Raw genomic sequence first — 20,341 nt, forward strand, 5'->3', positions numbered from 1 at the left:
GGTAGGTACACATGTACAATGTTTGGCAGTTGCATAGGGAAGTATGTGGTTGTAACATACATTGCTGTGTTCAGCAGTGTATTATGTTGAGGCAATATTTAATGGCAAAAGGCACTGGCAAGTGGTTTGTCCAACAACACATGCCACAATACTAATGATGGCCTCCAGAGCTAAAAGGCCATCATTAATTGGCCCAATATAGTTACTGATAGCTGCTATATCTACGAGGGCAGTTCAATAAGTAATGCAACACATTTTTTTTCTTGGCCAATTTTGGTTGAAAAAACCGGAAATTTCTTGTGGAATATTTTCAAACATTTCCGCTTTGTCTCGTATAGTTTCATTGACTTCCAACAGGTGGCAGCGCTGTACGGAGCTGTTAAAATGGCGTCTGTAACGGATGTGCGTTGCAAACAACGGGCAGTGATCGAGTTTCTTTTGGTGGAAAACCAGGGCATCTCAGATATTCATAGGCGCTTGCAGAATGTCTACGGTGATCTGGCAGTGGACAAAAGCACGGTGAGTCGTTGGGCAAAGCGTGTGTCATCATCGCCGCAAGGTCAAGCAAGACTGTCTGATCTCCCGCGTGCGGGCCGGCCGTGCACAGCTGTGACTCCTGCAATGGCGGAGCGTGCGAACACACTCGTTCGAGATGATCGACGGATCACCATCAAACAACTGGGTGCTCAACTTGACATCTCTGTTGGTAGTGCTGTCACAATTGTTCACCAGTTGGGATATTCAAAGGTTTGTTCCCGCTGGGTCCCTCGTTGTCTAACCGAACACCATAAAGAGCAAAGGAGAACCATCTGTGCGGAATTGCTTGCTCGTCATGTGGCTGAGGGTGACAGTTTCTTGTCAAAGATTGTTACAGGCGATGAAACATGGGTTCATCACTTCGAACCTGAAACAAAACGGCAATCAATGGAGTGGCGCCACACCCACTCCCCTACCAAGAAAAAGTTTAAAGCCATACCCTCAGCCGGTAAAGTCATGGTTACAGTCTTCTGGGACGCTGAAGGGGCTATTCTGTTCGATGTCCTTCCCCATGGTCAAACGATCAACTCTGAAGTGTATTGTGCTACTCTTCAGAAATTGAAGAAACGACTTCAGCGTGTTCATAGGCACAAAAATCTGAACGAACTTCTCCTTCTTCATGACAACGCAAGACCTCACACAAGTCTTCGCACCCGAGAGGAGCTCACAAAACTTCAGTGGACTGTTCTTCCTCATGGACCCTACAGCCCCGATCTCGCACCGTTGGATTTCCAAAAAAAAATGGCTCTGAGCACTATGGGACTCAAAGTCCCCTAGAACTTAGAACTACTTAAACCTAACTAACCTAAGGACAGCACACAACACCCAGCCATCACGAGGCAGAGAAAATCCCTGACCCCGCCAGGAATCGAACCCGGGAACCCGGGCGTGGGAAGCGAGAACGCTACCGCACGACCACGAGATGCGGGCGTCGGATTTCCACACGTTTGGCCCAATGAAGGACGCAATCCGTGGGAGGCACTACGCGGATGATGAAGAAGTTATTGATGCAGTACGACGTTGGCTCCAACATCGACCAGTGGAATGGTACCGTGCAGGCATACAGGCCCTCATTTCAAGGTGGCGTATGGCCGTAGCATTGAATGGAGATTACGTTGAAAAATAGTATTGTGTAGCTAGGAGATTGGGGAATAACCTGGTGTATTTCAAAGCTGAATAAAACAACCCCTGTTTCAGAAAAAAAATGTGTTGCATTACTTATTGAACTGCCCTCGTATATTACTAAATGGCTAACTTGGTTCATGTTCGCATATCCCAGTTGCAGGTTGCCTATCTGATGACACCAGAGGCAACAAAAATTTGATTTTAAATATTTCATATAATTATTGGCTGAATTTAAACATTTATAATGTAAATTATAAAGGTGGCAGTGGTAAAATACAGAGTGAAAGGCTATTTGCAATTTGTACAGATACCAGATGGCAGTTATAAAGAGTCAAAGGGCACGAAAGGGAAGCAGTGGCTGAGAAGGGAGTGAGACAGGGTTATAGCCTATCCCCGATGTTACTCAGTCTGTGTAATGAGCAAGCTATAAAGGAAACCAAAGAAAAATTTGGAGTAGGAATTAAAGTCCAGGGAGAAGAAATAAAACCTCTGCCGTTCGCTGATGACATTGTAATTCTGCTAGAGACAGCAAAGGACTTGGAAGAGCAGTTGAACGGAATGGTCAGTATCTTGAATGGAGGATATGAGATGAACATCAACAAAAACAAAATGAGGATAATGGGATGTAGTTGAATTAAATCAGATTATGCTCAAGGAATCAGATTAGGAAATGACACTTAAAGTAGTAAATGAGTTTTTGCTATTTGGGAAGCAAAATAACTGATGATGGTTGAAGTATGGAAGATATAGAATGTAGGTTGGCAATGCCAAGAAAAGTGTTTCTGAAGAAGAGAAATTTGTTGACATACAGTAGAAATTTAAGTGTCAGTAAGTCCTTTCTGAAAGTATTTGTATGGAGTGTAGCCATGTATGGAAGTGAAACATGGACAATAAATAGTTTGGACAAGAAGAGAATAGAAGCTTTCGAAATGTGGTGCTACAGAAGAATGCTGAAGATTAGATGGGTAACTAATGAGGAGGTGTTGAAGAGGATTGGGGAGAAGAGAAGTTTGTGGCACAACTTGACTAAAAGAAGGGATCGGTTGGTAGGACATGTTCTGAGGCATCAAGGGATCACCAATATAGAACTGGAGGGAAGTGTGTGTTTGGGGGAGGGGTAAAAATCATAGAGGGAGACCAAGAGATGAATACAGTAGGCAGACTCAGAGGGATGTAGATTGCAGCAGTTACTCAGAGATGAAGAGGCTTGCACAGGATAGAGTAGCATGGAGAGCTGCATCAAACCAGTCTTTGGACTGAAGACAACAACAACAACAACCTGCTCATTAAGAGTTAAAGGTTTACCAGAGTAGTACAGGTATTACAGTTAGAAACTGTGTATATGTTTTAAGGCAGCATAACTAACTGCCTGCAGGTACCCAGACTACGTTCATCCAGTATTTGAGAATGAGAGCACTTAGTGACCTGCAACAAACTTTACAAATAATTCCAAACCTTTATGAAACTTTTTCTTGCTAACATCTTCCACAAAAAGATGAAAGGAAATTTTATCGCTTACTACATTTTTGCTGTTCATGCAGTAAGGCATGACATTTTTATTTATTACTTCTTTACTGCTAACTCCGTACCCAACACATTTTGCAGACATCCACATATACCACTCAATTTAACTGCAAAATTATGTCGTAGTAATACAGATAGTTCAGGAGATATGACATCATAGACAATGAGATGTGTGAAAAAGTTGCTATTGGTGAAAGCAGAGTGCAGGTTACGCAGACTATACTTGTCCAAATGTTTGAAGCTGTTTCATATGTGGGAGTTTCATTGTTTAAAGACTGCAGGGGAGTGTGTTAGTAGTATTTGGAATATATGCATATCATAATTCATCCTTTCAAAAAATAAAATATCCTCTGCTTTTGTTAATAATTGGAATAAATGTAATAATGGAAATGGAGTTGATTGGCTTGAGGTATATCAGTGTCACCACCATTTATAGATGAATGGTAGTGGAAAGACTGTAGTTTCACGAGAGAGGAGCAGATATTACCAGGAGTGTAAAGAACAAAAAATATTGTTGTAGGTTTATATTTCCACACTCTCTACATATATGTTGAAAACACAAATGTAGGTATTTTTCTGCCTGTTGAACAATTTTTTGTTACAACTAGTTTTGATTTACATTGATCATCTTGATCTTAGTAAGAAATGGAAAAGCTTTCTGACTTTTGAGTGTTTCAGGTAACTGGCAGTCAGTTACGTAAAACACTTCATAATGGCGTCAGAGATGATGACTGCAGGAGTCTCCAATCTTCTGGGCTTCATCAAATGATAAAAACTCTGGGAGCACCGTTTAAGACATTGGTTGTGCAGCCACTCAGGTTCATTATCATTGTCTAATCTGGTCTTCAGACAACAATTCTCCATCTCTTTTTCCTGCTTGCAATTGCTGTTACTGCCTCTGCCTGACTACGCCCACTTGCAGTGCTCCCTCTGTTCCATTCCTTCTTGTCTCTTTTGGTCATCCTTGTCCTTTTGTACATTATCCCTAGTCTCCCTCATTAATAGCAAGTAGTCTTTTAACTTTTGCTGGATGTACCCGAAATACTTCCAGCGAATCTTGGAAGAACATACGCCTACATTAATGATGGAGAAAAGAGAAGAAGGTGGTTTCATTGAGATGGAGATATTTCTGAAGCAGACACAATTGTAAATTCATACTCTAAAATAAATGGTCCTAGTTTTCATCACAACAAAGATGGGTGCACGAGTTGTTGGAGACTATTTCAAATGTTCTCACTTAATATTTAAATCCATCTTTTCTTCCTAAGCCTACCGTGTTGCAGTAGTTAAGACACTGAATTGTAATTGGGAGGAGATGTTTCAGCATCTGCTCATCCTTATTTAGGCCTATTTTGGTTCTCTGAAATCACCTCAAGGTGAATGATGGGACATAAAAACTCAATTTTCCGTTTTTCCTGTTGTATTCAATTGTTTTTAGTTTTGATGTAACACTATTGATCTATAGTATGTACTGGAACCAGAACTTAAGAGTGCTGTATCAACTGCCATGATAGCCTGTGCCAACCTTACAATGAGTGACTTCAGAGTTTTATGATCTCGAGGCTGAACCTGTTACTAAAATGGTTTCACAAATTGAAATCACTGTATTGTTTCAAAGCCATAAGGGCTGCCACTGTCAACTTTGTCTGCTGCTTCATCCATGATAGTAATAATTATTTTGTGTCAAATCCTTACAGCAAGGATAACCATTTCTATCACTTGGCAACTCTGCACTAGACTTGACAAGCATTGTACTGGTTACACAGCTCCTATGGCCTTACACGAATAAGTGCTGCACCTTATGAATTTTTCTTAACAGAAGGAATATTTTTTTCTAAATTTCATTACTGTTGTAGGCTTTCTTCAAGTAATGACCCAAACAAATATCTGTTGCCTACTCCTGTTTCTGTCTAAGGCTACTCTTTATTCAGTCCTTCTTAGCACTCAATTACTTGCTGTTAGTTACCAAACACTCAACTTTGCATATTCCTCCTCCTTACAGTCTATCTGATTATTTTTAGGTGTCTTCCTTTTGCACATGAAGTGCCATCTGATAAAAGAGAAGCTTGAGAAGACATTACATCAGAATACATATTTTCATTTACTCTTCTGTTTACACTCCTGATTATGTTACATACTCAGCAGTGCTAGAAGCAGCTTATGTGCCTCAATATATAAGCTACTGTGCCCCAGCCTGTGGGTCTCAATACGCTGTATTTTACAACTACCTCCTTTTCATTCATGGTCGTGTTTTACGAACTAAATTGAAAATTAAATCAGTATATGTTAAAAAATATGGTTTTATTTCAGCAAATTTAGTATTGGGACAAAATTGGATACACTAATGAGAAACTGTTCTCATTGCATGCCTTCCCCTCCCACCCGCTCTACACACACCTGCACGTGAAAACATTGAGCAGTAATGTAACAAAAGGATGGAATTGTCTCTACATAAAACAGTCCGCTTTGCTGAAATGTCTTACATCCTTCGATAATACTACTTCCGTTGTACAGTGTTTAATTAGAAATGGGATTCTATACATTGATGTCTTAAGTGTGTTAGGGAAAGTGAGAAACGTTTAATATTTTACATGCAGATGAAAATAAGGTGGTAAATACCACTGTGGGATGTGGTCAGTATATATATTGTTTGGAAACACTGCTGATATTCAGTTGTATTATTAGGTTTTTGTTGTATCATTGAGTAAGACTTAATACTCTAGACTAACATTTGGGAGGAGCCTCCATACACTCATCTAAATTTAGGTTCTTTGTAGTTTACCTAAATCAATTAAGATGAATGCCAGAATGGGTCCTCTGAAAAGGACATGGCTGATTTCATCCCTCATCCATTCCCAATTCAAGTTTGTATTCCATCTCTAATGGCCTTGTTGTTGATATATTAAAACCTAAGCTTCTCTTCGTCTTTATTTGTGATTTAAGTAGTAAGATTGTTCTATTAACATCTCACTCTGAGTAGGATTCATTCTGTGTGCTTATTTAAATTGTTCGATACTCTTTTGTGAAAAATGAATGCGGTATAAGTGTATTATTTTGAGGGAGAGGTATTTTTTTAATATGTTCATAAAATATTGTATTATAACAATATTTTCAGGTTATATTTTCATGATACCACTTTGGTATGTACATTGCTGTTGACTTTCAAGTTTCTGTTGTCAAACAAAATCATTAAATAGTCTTTTGTATTTCAGGTTTGCCCATGGGCATCCCATTTGCGAGAGTTGCGAGCCGACTGCCATGTTGCACTTGGTGACACAATGTCTGCTATTTCAGATATCAGATCAACAACAAAATTGGAGTCTGACAACATAGTTGGTTTCCTCAAATTGTCTCGTCTTCTGTACCAGCTTGGACAAGCCCAGGAATCTTTGAAGTAAGTATGAGTGAGATCTGTGTATAAAGGGTGACAGATATTTGATTTTGGAATGAATGTGAATGTGAAGGAGCATACAATTTTATTTGGTAACTTATAAAAGTTGCAGAGAGAACTTCCAAATTGTCTGTTACAGGAAAAGCTTGAAGTGACATTTCATGTGAGCTATTTACTTCATCTAAGTGAAACATTTTCTTGTGATTAGGGTGAGTTATGAGTGAGAGAAATTTCTTTGTGCAGTTGTTTTTCCCATGTCTGTAAGTTAAGAAATAGCTGCGTAACTTAATGTAGCAAGATTTACAAATGAGAGATGTATTGGGTGCAGCTGTTTCTTGCATGATTCAGTAGAAGCTGAGTAGAAAGTGTGTAAACCTTGTGTGTTGTGATATTGTCACACATGTAATGATGATTATTAGCACCCAGGCCTGAGTCAGCTGTTTGCTGTGTGATCATGTTCTCTCTTTTAGGAAACCTGTCCCAAAAACTTGGCAGTTTCAACTGGAGACTGTTGTACACACTCAAACTCTTCTAGATCTGTGTGCAGCCCATTTGTTCCAGCTGAATAGGAAGACACACACAGATTTTTATACACCCATTCATCATGTTGTTCTGATACTACTGGTGGAAACACTGCAAAAAAACATTGCACTCAGATTGATGTATACTGGCGCTGCCAAGTGGGTCAATGTACGTGATTGGTCCCTCTTCCATAATTGCAATGTTTTCACTACTTTTGTTCTGCAGTTTGGCCAGTTCTTGTGTTGTATCATTGCTGTTTCCACCATTTCCATCCTAAGCACATGGAAGTGTCTATGGAGACAGTAGATATCTTTCAGTATGCTGTCAAAGTGCATACTATGAATGCTCAATAGAATTTGAATCAGAGGAGATCCATCCATTCATTTCTTGCATGTGATATCATTTGTTTTTAGTTATTAAGCCTCAATGGCCAAGCTGTATGCATGTGGCTATTTGTAAAGATGTGTATTGATTCTGTTGCATGCTTGAACAGATGAACATTTTGAAGCTGCATGATATTACTTGAGGCGTTAATTCTTCCAAACATACAGGGAAACATTCATGCACCAAATGACACCTGCCACATTAGACCAGTCCTGTGTAAAGTTCTTGCTGTGGTGTGTTGTCAAAGTTGTATCAGCTGCCAAATTCTCTCCAATCTCTCCATATACACATTGTTTCAGGGGCTTTGTCATGGGGCATGTTTTCTGTTTCTATGTGTAAGAGACACTGAGTTGGAAAATTCTTTATGAACTGCAAATGATTCTGATAATATTATGTGCTCTGACTATGTTGCAGATGCCGTTTTTTCATTTGCGTGTTTAATTTTTTCAATTTGCTTGTCACATTATTTAGTAATTGTTAAGTAGTGGTTAATCTTTTGAAATTATTTAGGTCAACTTTTAACACAGATGGTGTTTTCAATCTGCAGTTTTGTTCATGAAGCAGATATTTGTAAGGTTTAATTTAAACAGTGAAAAGAAAAAAAAGGATAGTGACACCTGTTATTACTGTTGTGTATGTTTGAGATTGATGTAATGTAATTCAAAATTTGATATTTGTGTGTAAGGACTATTTTCAACACTTGCAGTACATATGTAGATCAGTTTCAATCTTATTTCAGCTTTGACAGTCACACTTGTATGAACAATGCAGATAGAAAATCATACTGTCCATTTTTATTTCAATTATTATAATGAAAAGAATATTGAAATATTTTATAAATGTTTTCCTTTGTAGGGAGATCAGAGAATGTCTCAGGTTAGACCCTGAACATAAAGAGTGCTTCCCTTTCTACAAAAAAGTAAAGAAAGTGGACAAATTTCTTCAGGATATGGAAACAGCAGCAAATAACAAAGATTATACAAAATGCGTTGAACAAGCTAAAAAGGTAAACACTTAAAATGTGCTTCTGTTACCAGTTTTAGTGGTACATTGATAACCAAATTTGTGAATTGTATTTAATATATAAAAATTCCAATGGCTGATGACTTTCGGCTTACAGGTGCTGAAAGAGGAGCCCACCATTCAGATGATTTCTTTTCTTGCAAAACAGAAATTGTGCCATTGTTACTTGAAATCAGATCAATTGTCCCTGAGTATTCAGAGTTGTAGAGAGGCTCTAGAACTTCAGAAAGACCCATATGTACTTTGTGACCGTGCTGAAGCCTACATCAGCAGCGAAATGTATGATGATGGTGAGTTGGATTAAACATTTGAGGTAGTATCTGTGTGTTCCAAAAATCTACATACATAATAAAAATCGTATTGGAAAAATATGTTGCAATACTTGATCATACAACTGCAGTTCTCGAATACTTAATATGCCTTTAGGTTTTCAATAATTTTTAGGCTGCTTGTAATTAGTTTTGGTATTGTTCACCAGTTACATACTTGGAACAATTTAAAAAGTCGTTCTTCCATTCACAGAAGCTTTGTTTTGGTATCAGGAGATGTTCAAAGGTATGGTTATATTGTATTGTTGTATTGCACCTGAACACATTTAATAGCCCATTCTTCTTCTTCTTGCATTACAGCCTCTGTAGGACCATGGGTATCCCCTTCTTGGACTGCATTTTCCTCTTCTTCTCCCAGAACCTCTTCATTCTTTCTCCTCTTCCCTCTCTCTCTTCTTCAGAGACCTTCAGTGTCCGTTTCTCCTGTCGGCTCCACTGGTGACGCTCTAATCTTTTCTTGTATTCTCCTCTGTCATTGATCTCCGGCATATTGGTCAGTGTATATTTGTTCCTCCAATTTTCCTTTCCTTCGACTTTGATCCCCAATTCCAACCAGTGCTTCTGAAGTTCAACAACCCTCTTGGTTCCTGTCTTTCCCCTTGTCCTCCCTGTTGTTTCCCACACTCTCTTCGTCATTCTGTCCACACTCATCCTAACTACATGTCCAGCAAACCTTGCCCTTTTGAGTCTGATTTCCCCAGATATTGTTCTCATTTTCCGGTACAATTCTTCCCTAGGTCTTCGCATCCACCTCTCTCCACCTCTTCTGGGACCTAGTATTTTTCTCTAGTTGTTCTGCCCCATTTCTTCCTAGTGTCATCGTCTCAGCAGCATATAATACTGCATTCCTCACCGTTGCCTTGTAGTGGCTTGTCTTTGCCTCTGTGGATATATTATTTTTATTGTATATCTCTTTCGTCATGCAGAAGGCTGACCTCATCTTCTTTATACTCTCTGTTATTCCCTCCTTGCTCCTGTTCCTTCCTGTTATAAATTCTCCCATGTATTTAAATTTGTCCACCATTTGCACAGTGCCTTCCGGTGTTTCCCAATCTGCAGTGGTATTTAATGTCTTTGTCTTGTTATAGGCAATCCTCAGTCCCACCTTTCTGGCCACCTTACTTAAGTTGTCGAGTTGTGTCTTTGCGTCTTCTTCTGTCTCACTTACTATTGCTGTGTCATCTTCAAAGGCTAGGCAGTCCACTTGAGCCCTGTTGTCCTTTTTGTCCCCCACATGGGTCTTTGGTATTCCCATTTCCTCGCTTATTGCTCTCCACATCCATCTCACTGTTTAACACCAGTCTTGATCTCAAATTCTTCTGGCAGTGCTCCTCTGAATTTCACCCTTGCTTTTGTGTCTGTCTCAATTTCTTTTATGAGTTCTTGTGCGGTTCCATCAATTCCTCTGTTCTTCAGGATCCTAACAAGAGTCTGTCTGTCACTGGAGTCATATGCCTTTGTGAAGTCCATGAAGGTTATTACTGTATTTTTGTTTTTTAAGCCCCTATGTTCTATCAGTTGCTTAATAACCCATTGTCAGCATTTATTAATTTGTAACTTGTTACAAGTGCTGTGACAAGATGAAGGAATAGAGTAGATTGCAAATTGGAGTGGGAGGGTAAAGGGGGGTGGGGCTGGCTCTAGTTAGCTCATTACTCCTTTGTTGCTGTTCCTTCCAAACTTGCTTCATCTGATACTTACAGAAAACTGTATTTTTGGAATGGAATGGCTTATTGAGGTAATGTTGGCAAAATAACTTATCACATGTTATTTATGACATTCAAATGCAGAAATGTGTATTATTAAGTTCATATATGTATGTTTTCCCTGCAATTGGCATCTCATTGTGTGCTTAGAAGAACAGTAACTGTTTTATCAGTTGAAGTACGGAACAACATTTTCTTGTGAATAATAGCATCAGTATACTACATATAATCATATGGAATACGGATTAAAAACACCAGTGTCAGTTCAGCCATAATTGCTGCTAAAAGGCTTCCCTTGCAGGGTTATTTTAGATTCTAGAATTAAAATTAAAGCACATTTTCTGTGATATATTGTAACGTCTGTAGACTGTAACATGAAGCTGCTGGTGCTTATACGTAAATAAATTATAACCGTTTTCTTTGTTTCTTTCACAATAACCACTCACCTAACAAAGCTGATTTTGTTGTGGGTTCTTATATTTAGGACACTTTAGGATTTTCAGTGACTTTGAGCTAATATTCTTTCATTTTGTGTGTGTGTGTGTGTGTGTGTGTGTGTGTGTGTGTGTTACAGAGAGAGAGAGAGAGAGAGAGAGAGAGAGAGAGAGAGAGAGAGATATCGATTAATTGAATTAACCTTCGAATTTAATAGTTGATTAACTTTTTCAGCTATTCATGATTACCAGGATGCTCTTGAAATGGATGAAAACTTGCAACGTGCTAAGGAGGGCCTACAGAGAGCAAGAAAACTCCAGAAGCAAGCGGAAAAAAGAGATTACTATAAAATCCTTGGTGTGAAGAGGACAGCAAGCAAGCAAGAAATTATAAAGGCTTACCGGTATTTATTGTTATTAGTCTTTGGGTTCTGTATTGTGAATCCTTTGCAGAATCTGTAGCTTTGTTGTATTTCATTACAGAAAAATGGCACAGAAGTGGCATCCAGATAATTTCCAAGGGGATGAGAAGAAAATAGCAGAAAAGAAATTCATTGACATTGCAGCTGCTAAAGAAGTATTGACAGATCCAGGTAATTAATATTTTTTATACTCAAGATCTTCATTTTTTCATTGCTTGTACAACATAGTATACATCTTATAAATGAAATAATGGTGCATTTTCAAGAATAAAGAAACCTAATTTTTTACTTAATATGACTGCAGTATTTGCCTTTAGCAAAGCAGCTATCCAGTAGTTTGCACCTTTTGCATTATAGAGGACTGTGGAGCCCATGTTAAAGATAGCATTGTAATAGGGAAAGGTTTCTAATGTGCTCAATTGTGTGGTCTCAAAACGTGTGATTAGAGGACTGACAAGGGTTTTACCTGGTTCAGTAAAACCATGTGAGACAGAAATAGCATTTTTAGCATGTGATAACTGAATTCTTGTTTACAGGCAGTTGTCTTGGCTATCCTTGTTTTTACTAGCTAAACTAGATAAGCAGTACAAAAAGTTTCAAAGAGGCAGAGGAAGTCTGTATAAACAAATGTAAATGTTCTTGTGTACAAAATTGTAAATTTCTGAAAGTTTTTCACTGATTGTGTTGAAATTCTGACACAGTGTTGCAGGCAAATATGCATGTGTTCTTTTATACCTATTTTTAAATGTATGTAATATATCAATAAACATGTAATACATAAAGGGGAAAAATAGCTATCAAAAATCTCAAAGTTCTTGAGCAATTTACTTCAAATTTTAAATGCTAGTCCATTAAACATTCAGATGAGTATAGACTGTAAATTCTTTGAAAAACAATGTACTAGTTTTCTGTTAATATAGACTGTGAGAAGGAAAACGCTCTGCTGTAAAAATGCGACATTCTGTTTCCTTTGTCGCAGTCAGTTTCAACTATGAAGTGGAGCATTTGAATCATTAGAAAAATTCTTCCTCACAAACATAAAAATTGTACACACAACAATGTGCTCTTTTGTTTTCTTACTTCCTTTCACAGAAAACAGGAAAGTTGTATTTCTGGTATATCAGCTTATACTACTACAAAATGTGAATTTGCAATAACAAGAAATAAGGTTCAAGGAGGGATGGGGGGGAGATAGAACAGAGGATTGGAAGGGAATGAACATAGAGAGTGGAAAGGTGGTGGTGAACAGACAGACAGAGAGAGGGGGGGGGGGGAGCAGGAGGAGAGGATGGACAGAAAAGGGAGAGAAGAGATGATGGACAGAGAGACAGGTAAGGAGGAGGAGGGAGGAGGAGATGGACAAAGAGGAGGGGTGAGCTGTTAATGTAGGATACAGTTAATTATTTCTTACATTAGTAGAAATAAATATCTACATTCAATTTTTGTTATTTATTAGAATAACAGTGCAAAATTTAAAATGTCACCAGTTTTGGCAGTCATCTGGTTTTCAGTGCACTTGTTCTTTCATTACACAAACCCTCTAATAACCTGATAGAATAAAAAAAAGGTTTTTGATTGAGCAGCAGACACATATCCACTCTTCTTGAACTTTCTGTCAGAGGTGAATTGATGCCCCCTTTATGCAGTTGTGAATGGGCCAAATAAAAGGTAATTCAACAAGAATGAAAACTGTATCCAGGTTGTTCCAACACCTCAAAAAGCAGATTGTGGCAGCATGGGGTTGCATATTTTCAGGCATAAAAAAACTAACTTCCAACAGTTGACATTGGAGTTTGGTTCAAATTGCAGGCTGGGTAGTGTATAACTGGACCACGTTTCAGGCTTAGCCCCATTGAGTTTTAAGAAATTATGACCATCAGTTGTCGTATAGGTGGTGGACACATGAATTTATTTCTGGCCAGAGATTAGGGTTGTTTTATTTGAGTGCTCTGGTATTTGGTCTCTGGGTCAAAGTGATGGATCCATTTTTCATCTCCAGAGATACGTTTCAGGAAACTGCTACTTGCATTAGATGAAAGTCCAACAAGCACTGACAGATTCTCTGTCAGTTGCTTTTGTGCTCTTCACCGATTTGTTTCGGGCTGTGTCTTGCACAATCTTTATGAAAGTTGAGTCCGTTCTGCATAACTCAACCAAGACTGCTGTGCATATTGTTTACCATTTTGTCAATAAGCAGAAGTGGACACAAACAAGCTCAATGTTAGTATCAGCAGTGGATGTGGTTTTACATTCTATGTTTGTTTGTTAACATTGTCTCTTACAGTTGTGATCAACTGCAATTAGTGTTTGTGTTTCATTTAACAGGTCAGCAAACTCTCATACAAGTGGCAACAATTGACAGTTAATATAGCACTACTATAGTAAGTTCAGAATTACTTTAGGATTTACATTTTGCAGGAATACTTGCGGACACATGTGGAATCTTACATTTTCTTGAACTCACTCAAACTTGCAAACTATTTGACAAATAAAGATGAAACTCATATGTGTTTTCTGGAAGATTTGCACTATCTTCTTATTATAGTTTCATTTGTGGTCTGAAATTTTTAAGACACCATATAAAAAGTGTACAAAAATGCATTTCTTGATGATGATATTGAATTTTCGGTGAGCAGGAAACTTGTCAATTTGAATTTAGGTGAACACATTATGTGAACAAAATCTTAAAAATACATCACATTTTCATTTGCTCCATCGGAACTCTGTTAGAGATCTGTAACATGAGATAATTTTAGTTAAAGGCGGGACATGGTGATGTACTCCCGTGCGAAACACATAATAGTTGCTTGTTTAATTTTATTGTGAGAAACAGAGCACTAGGTTTATGATTAACATGTTGTTGTGTTTTCTGATAAAACTTTTTACTTATTTGTAACATAAATAAATTTTTTCACCTCCTGATTGGATCAAGGAAACTTGTCTTAATGGCTTGCAAAACAGAAGAATAGTGATAAAAAAATACACTAACTCAGTATTTTAACAGTTTTAATGCAAAGAGTGAGAGGGATTTCTTTCGTGTGATTAACACATTCCCTTCGCTATCCATAGGAATTACATGTGTGTTGTGATTTCCGTAACAGTCAGACAGTCAGTACTGCAAGAATCTCTGAATGTGGCTTTCCCAGTTGTTACTAAATGATGCATTATTTTCAAGCAATGATAGCTTGAAGTCAGTTGTTAACTCTTTTAGTACTTTGGAGAGGTGCTAAATGGATGTTCCTGCTTTCACAAAGTGCTATGCGGCTTGAAAAAACATATTACAGGAAAGATCAGTTCCTGCACATTCGTTGCTGCAGTGGGTTTCTGTACTTATCTGGTTACAAAAGATTCCCATAAAATTCGGGGCAGTTTGAGTGATCAAGAAGAACCTGGTTCCAGAATTGATGATGATGGTTTTAAAATTGATAACAGTATTTCTGAAACAGGCAGCAGTCTGCTTTCCTGTTTCATCTTATAAGCAGGAGCTACACAAATAAGTTGAAAAAGTTTCCCTCTTCCGACCTCATATTCCCTGGTCAAGGGAATGACGCTACCACTGAATAACACTCGACAAATGTGTTTCGAACATTGTTCAGTATCACACAAGAAACAATAGTAGTAGCAGAAATATGAAAATGAACAAGATCTCAGCAAGCAAAACAGAATGCACAGAACAGCAAACGTTGCAGTGTAGTGGGAGCGGGAAGTGTTGTAATGGTGGGGGTGATGGGGAGGTTATCGCAGGTACTGTATTTACTCGAATCTAAGCCGCACCTGAAAAATGAGACTCAAAATAAAGGAAAAAAAAAAAAATTCCCGAATCTAAGCCGCACCTGAAATTTGAGACTCGAAATTCAAGGGGAGAGTAAAGTTTTAGGCCGCACCTCCAAGTCGAAACAAAGTTGGTCCATTGTAATACGAGACACAATTTAGGTCGAATGAATGACGATACAGCTACAGTAGTTTGGTTAGAGTCGTAAGCTTAGCAGTTAAGCTTTACCAGGTAGCCATTGCTATGCGTCAGCCGATCCGTCCATATTTATACGGGTACCCTTCCTTTTTCACGTGCTTTGTCTGGTTTGAATCGATTGCTTATTTTGCTTCGATCTGATAAGTGCCGTTTTCTTCGTTATAGGTGTTTACGTCACTCTAAGCTGAAAATGCATTATTGTACTGTGTCATGCATTGTTTGTCGCATTCTGATAGTGCGTGTTTACGGCCTGTCGCCGCTCGCGGCATGGCTTGCTTTTGTGCACGCTACCGGCCGCTTACAATTTAAAAAAAAAAGAGAGAGAGAGAGAGAGAGAGAGAGAGAGAGATGAATCGTCTCATTAACGAAACAATGGCAAGAGACTGCTATTTGTTGTTACTTACAGTGCTGCTTTCTTTGATGATTATCAACAAGAGCCAAATAATAGACTGCATATGATAGAACAGGTTCTGAATGAGAGTTAGGCGAAAATTTTTCTCCGTTTGAAAATCTTTGCGGCCGCTTCTTTAGTACATCAAATTCTGCACAGAAATTAGAGTCATCTTAGATTTAAAAATCTAGTCAGTTGCCGTGCTTCATTTCTGACTGTATCACTATTAGGCATAAGAATAATACGAATATAAACATGACATGATACGTACATTCTTCCGCGTTTGTTGTTGTCTCACTCTAGTTTTGTAGTTTATTAGGCAGACAGGATTTAAATGAGATAGCAGCAAACACGAAAGAATACATGGCAAAATGTTTATATTAGTATTATTCTTATGGTGAAGAGAATACTGCATGTGATTCACATTTCATCAGGTTCCTATTAGCAACCATCTCTTCTCAGAGGTAGGAAAAAATTTCGAACGTAGAGTTGGCCATATTGACAAACATCCCAAACAGTCTTGTCAGTCGGATTTTCATAGTACATTGAAATTCTGCTACATTCGAAGATGAACAATACGGAATTTGTATTTACTTCGTTGGATAATGTATGAAAATGCAGTGGTCGAAACTCGGGGTGCAGAAAAAAAAGCTCGTCTTTCACCTATTTTTAATTTATTTACTGATGCAGAGGTTTTGGCCCCAGTATTTATCTTTGTGCCTACAACGCATGCCTGTGTAGCGCTACATATATTCGATGGCAGAAGTTAGTTGTGGCGGCACCTACCAACATTTTTCAGAACTTCCGCTTGCTTTGCACTCGATTCTAAGCCGCAGGCGGTTTTTTGGATTACAAAAACCGGAAAAAAAGTGTGGCTTAGATTCGAGTAAATACGGTAGTTGCTACAGCTACAGGTCTCATTAGTTTAGCTGAATGCATGCTACGCCTTTTCCCTACTTCCTTTGTAGCTGCCAATCTTAAGTAATTCTAACAGATCACTTGAGAATCTGAGTGACATATAACTTTACATGCTAACTACTGGACACAGGCTGACTATGACTTTGCTTGCGACACCTATTTTAAGACACATATAGGACAGATACTACCAAATGCTTCAGTATGAAGTTGTTATACTTTAGATGTTAGCGTAAGACAGAAAATTTATAGCATATAGCTTCACATCAGACAAATTCGTTATTCTGGTTAACAATTTCATGAAGGTCCTTAAATTGGCAGAAATAATGGTTGTATATTATAAGGTGAAAGCTTGAGCATAACTGATTTACAAAGCCTACTAAGATTTTTCTAAAAACTCAAAATTTTAATTACAATCTTTCATAAACTAATGTGTTGAACTGGTGAAATTACACTTTTTTTGGAAAAAATACAAGAAGACAATAACACAAATTTTGAAACGATTGCATTTTAAGACTGTGGAACAGCCTATAAGCTGACAGTTTTGAATAAAGGTAGCTAAAATGTTATCCAAAAAGGTGATGAGGGTTATATATATAGTACATCAATCCCATCTTCTTCCTCATCATATCGTCCTCAATCATATCTTCTTCCTCTAGCTATCCATTAATGGATGTTGGCAACCACACAATGCATCTTCATTCTGTGAACTGCAGTAAGTAGCAATTGGTCGCACTTTTTAATTCTGTCCATTGCTTTGTTATATTCTTTGCCCTTTACTTCTTTTACGCTTGATGTCCCCTTCTGCTATAAAGTGTAGAAATATGCATTTGAGCTTAAGACATGCAGTTTTTCTTATTGTTAAACATTGGTAAAGTTTCTTGCTGTTAGTGTATTCTTTGCAGTACTTCAGTGTTATTCTTGCTGTCACAGTACTCTAAGCATTCTGCTGTATATTCCCATTTGAGAGGCCTTGATATTGCGTGCTGACGCCATATTTAGCTTCCATTCTTCAGAACCATGTTAAAGTACAGACCAGGTATAGCATCTTACAAATAGAGCTCTGCTGTTTTTATTAAGCTGCCATTGAGTTGTAGTTCTGCATTTGTAAAGGGGTCGATTGTTGTGTGACAATCATAAAATGTGTGTCTCTGGTGTTGATAATGAGACCCAGATTACTACTTTAATCTCCTGCTATGTTGACACGTTGTTGAAGATTATCTAAATTATCAGCATCCATACTAGGTCATCAGCATAGCAAATGTTGTTGACGAAGATTCCATTAACTTTTTTCGTTTTACATATTGCCAGGTGCATACTCTTGAGTACAGATTGAATAACGGGTGACATTGTTTCAGTGAATCTTAAATTGTTAATATTTCAGTAAAGAAAATGTTTCTACACGAACTACTTACACAGTTGTCATCACTACCTAATTATGAAATATTTGAAAAATACTCCTTGAATAGAAATTTAGAGATTTCATAGACAAATGGTACATATATTACACATAGAATAATGAGTGCAAAAAGGAAAATAAATTATATTCATGCCAGGAGTGGTATCACACAAGTAAAGTTATTCCACCGTGCTACATTTCCAGCACTGTGAAACATTGTCTCCTCATAGTGCTGAAAGTCGTCCATGACTTTTGGTTGCTACTATACTGGACCATAAAAAAACAGATTACTGAACACTTTTCTTCTTTGACTCATATGGAGAGTGATCAACACTGTTTACTTCATAGTAAAGCAAAGTGAACTGATTTAGTAATACTGTAAACTGTCAAGTGAACAGCTTGGTGCCAACTAGCATGTGAGCACACTAAGCCGTTCAGCTATCCAATGGATGATTGCAACAAAATTAAATTCCTCTGCTGACTTGCATAGGCTATTAATGAGGGACACTATTTTGTTTTAGTAGCAGAATCAATTTATTTTGTTTGTGTTTGTATTTCTGTAAACATTTGTGGCTACTGGTATGATGTGTTTATAAAGACATTTATTGCCACTGATGTAATTTGTTTAGTTTTCTGTTCTGCTTCTCATTTCAGATAAGCGTAGCAAATTTGATATGGGCGAAGATCCATTAGACCCAGAGGCTCCAAATCAACATGGATTTAATCCATTTCAGCACCACCATTTCCACGGCAGTCCATTTCAGTTCAAGTTCCACTTCAACTGAATGATGCGAGGCTGGTCCTACACACACAGTTGGAGAAAAACAAATCCACAACACACTGCTTGAAATGTGGTGTATTATTTCAACCAACAGCTGCTGCATGTGTGTGTGTGTGTGTGTGTGTGTGTGTGTGTGTGTGTGTGCAATATCAGTTTTAAATTAATCCAACTTTTCACTTATTTTCCATACTTTGAATGGTTTTCCAGCAAATTAATTACTGAACTACGAAAAAGATATTTAATTTTCAGTTTCAAAAGTCCTACTTTTTCCTCACTTCAGAAATTATTTTATTTTTGCAGTGTTTGATACACAGAAGTACTGGTGTATTTTTTGACACCAAACAATGTTTTGAAATGGTCATATTGCTATGTGTTATGGCTAAAGTAATGTGCCTTGGTTCATGAATATATGAATGTCAGCTTACTTCTGTTACAACATGTTCAGTTGTAAATGTGACTGACACTGCGTGTGGAAATATTTGTAAAATTTCCCTTTTGTGTGTGTGTGTGTGTGTGTGTGTGTGTGTGTGTGTGTGTGTGTGTGTTTTTGCACGCGCGCTCGTGTGTGCGCACTTGTGCACTTTAGTGCAGGCAAGTGCTTGTAATAATTGTGTGCCAACTTTTGGTGTTTGGACTGCAGTCACTTGTTGTACTGTGTTCATTGCAAAAATGAAATCAAAATAATTTTTGACAGTGTGTAGACTGCAGTTAAGTGATTCATTTTTATAAATGCATTTTCCACACTTGGTATGTTGTTTTGCAAAGTAAAATATTGTTGCATGTTGCCATTTTTTCGTTATGCCCTACTTAAATATTAATGTAACACGTGTAATTTATGTTACTGAAAATAAAATATGCAGAGGAGGCATAGCTTTAAGATACTGTGTGCCCAGAATTGTGCAGGCCATACATGTTTATGTAATTCTGTTAGTCACGAAACTGTGAATAATGCAATAAAATAGTTACCATAATCCTGTGACTTCTGTTAAACATTTGTTTTTTGTTTTGTTTTATTATAATAAATGTTGCAATGTGAAAAAGTGTCATGACATTATTAAAAATTCTGAATCCAAGTAATGTTGACAGTAGGTATTGCTGCCAGAGGTATTGTATTAATTAGAAACACTGGAAATTTTTAACAAGACTATATTAATTTCTTTAATTATAAAATTGTATTTGTACAATGAATTTAACAAGTTGTCTGCTGAACTCCTAGTTGAATTAACAAATGAGTTTAGTTTCCGCAGTGTTATGCCTGCTCTGCAAAATGAGACTGAAACGTTACTGCTTCTCTACGTGTTTTTGATTAAAGATTATTTACTATCGTTAATTGTTGGAAGTGATTAGACTATTTTAAATACTTGAGTCTATCACCATTACCATGTCTTATAAATTTGGTTTCTTCAGATTATTCCATAACTTAACATGGTATTAGTTGCTAGGAATAAAGGAAATTCATCAGTGCATTATCTAAAAAAGTGTTCGAAG

General features: G+C 37.6%; 1 protein-coding gene across 1 annotated transcript in view; it reads left to right on the forward strand.

The window, feature by feature from the left end:
• LOC126457636 (dnaJ homolog subfamily C member 3) overlaps nt 1–18,967 on the forward strand; it is a 72,722-nt gene extending 53,755 nt beyond the window's left edge. Inside the window, exons 6-11 of the mRNA XM_050094107.1 lie at nt 6,399–6,580; nt 8,339–8,489; nt 8,604–8,796; nt 11,211–11,379; nt 11,459–11,568; nt 18,727–18,967. Of these exons, the coding sequence (XP_049950064.1) occupies nt 6,399–6,580; nt 8,339–8,489; nt 8,604–8,796; nt 11,211–11,379; nt 11,459–11,568; nt 18,727–18,857 (936 nt within the window). The 3' untranslated portion in view covers nt 18,858–18,967. The remainder of the gene's footprint in view (nt 1–6,398; nt 6,581–8,338; nt 8,490–8,603; nt 8,797–11,210; nt 11,380–11,458; nt 11,569–18,726) is intronic.
• The last annotated feature ends 1,374 nt before the right edge of the window (nt 18,968–20,341 follow it).

The sequence above is a fragment of the Schistocerca serialis genome, chromosome 2 (genome assembly GCF_023864345.2).
Source record: "Schistocerca serialis cubense isolate TAMUIC-IGC-003099 chromosome 2, iqSchSeri2.2, whole genome shotgun sequence".
NCBI lineage: Eukaryota > Metazoa > Arthropoda > Insecta > Orthoptera > Acrididae > Schistocerca > Schistocerca serialis.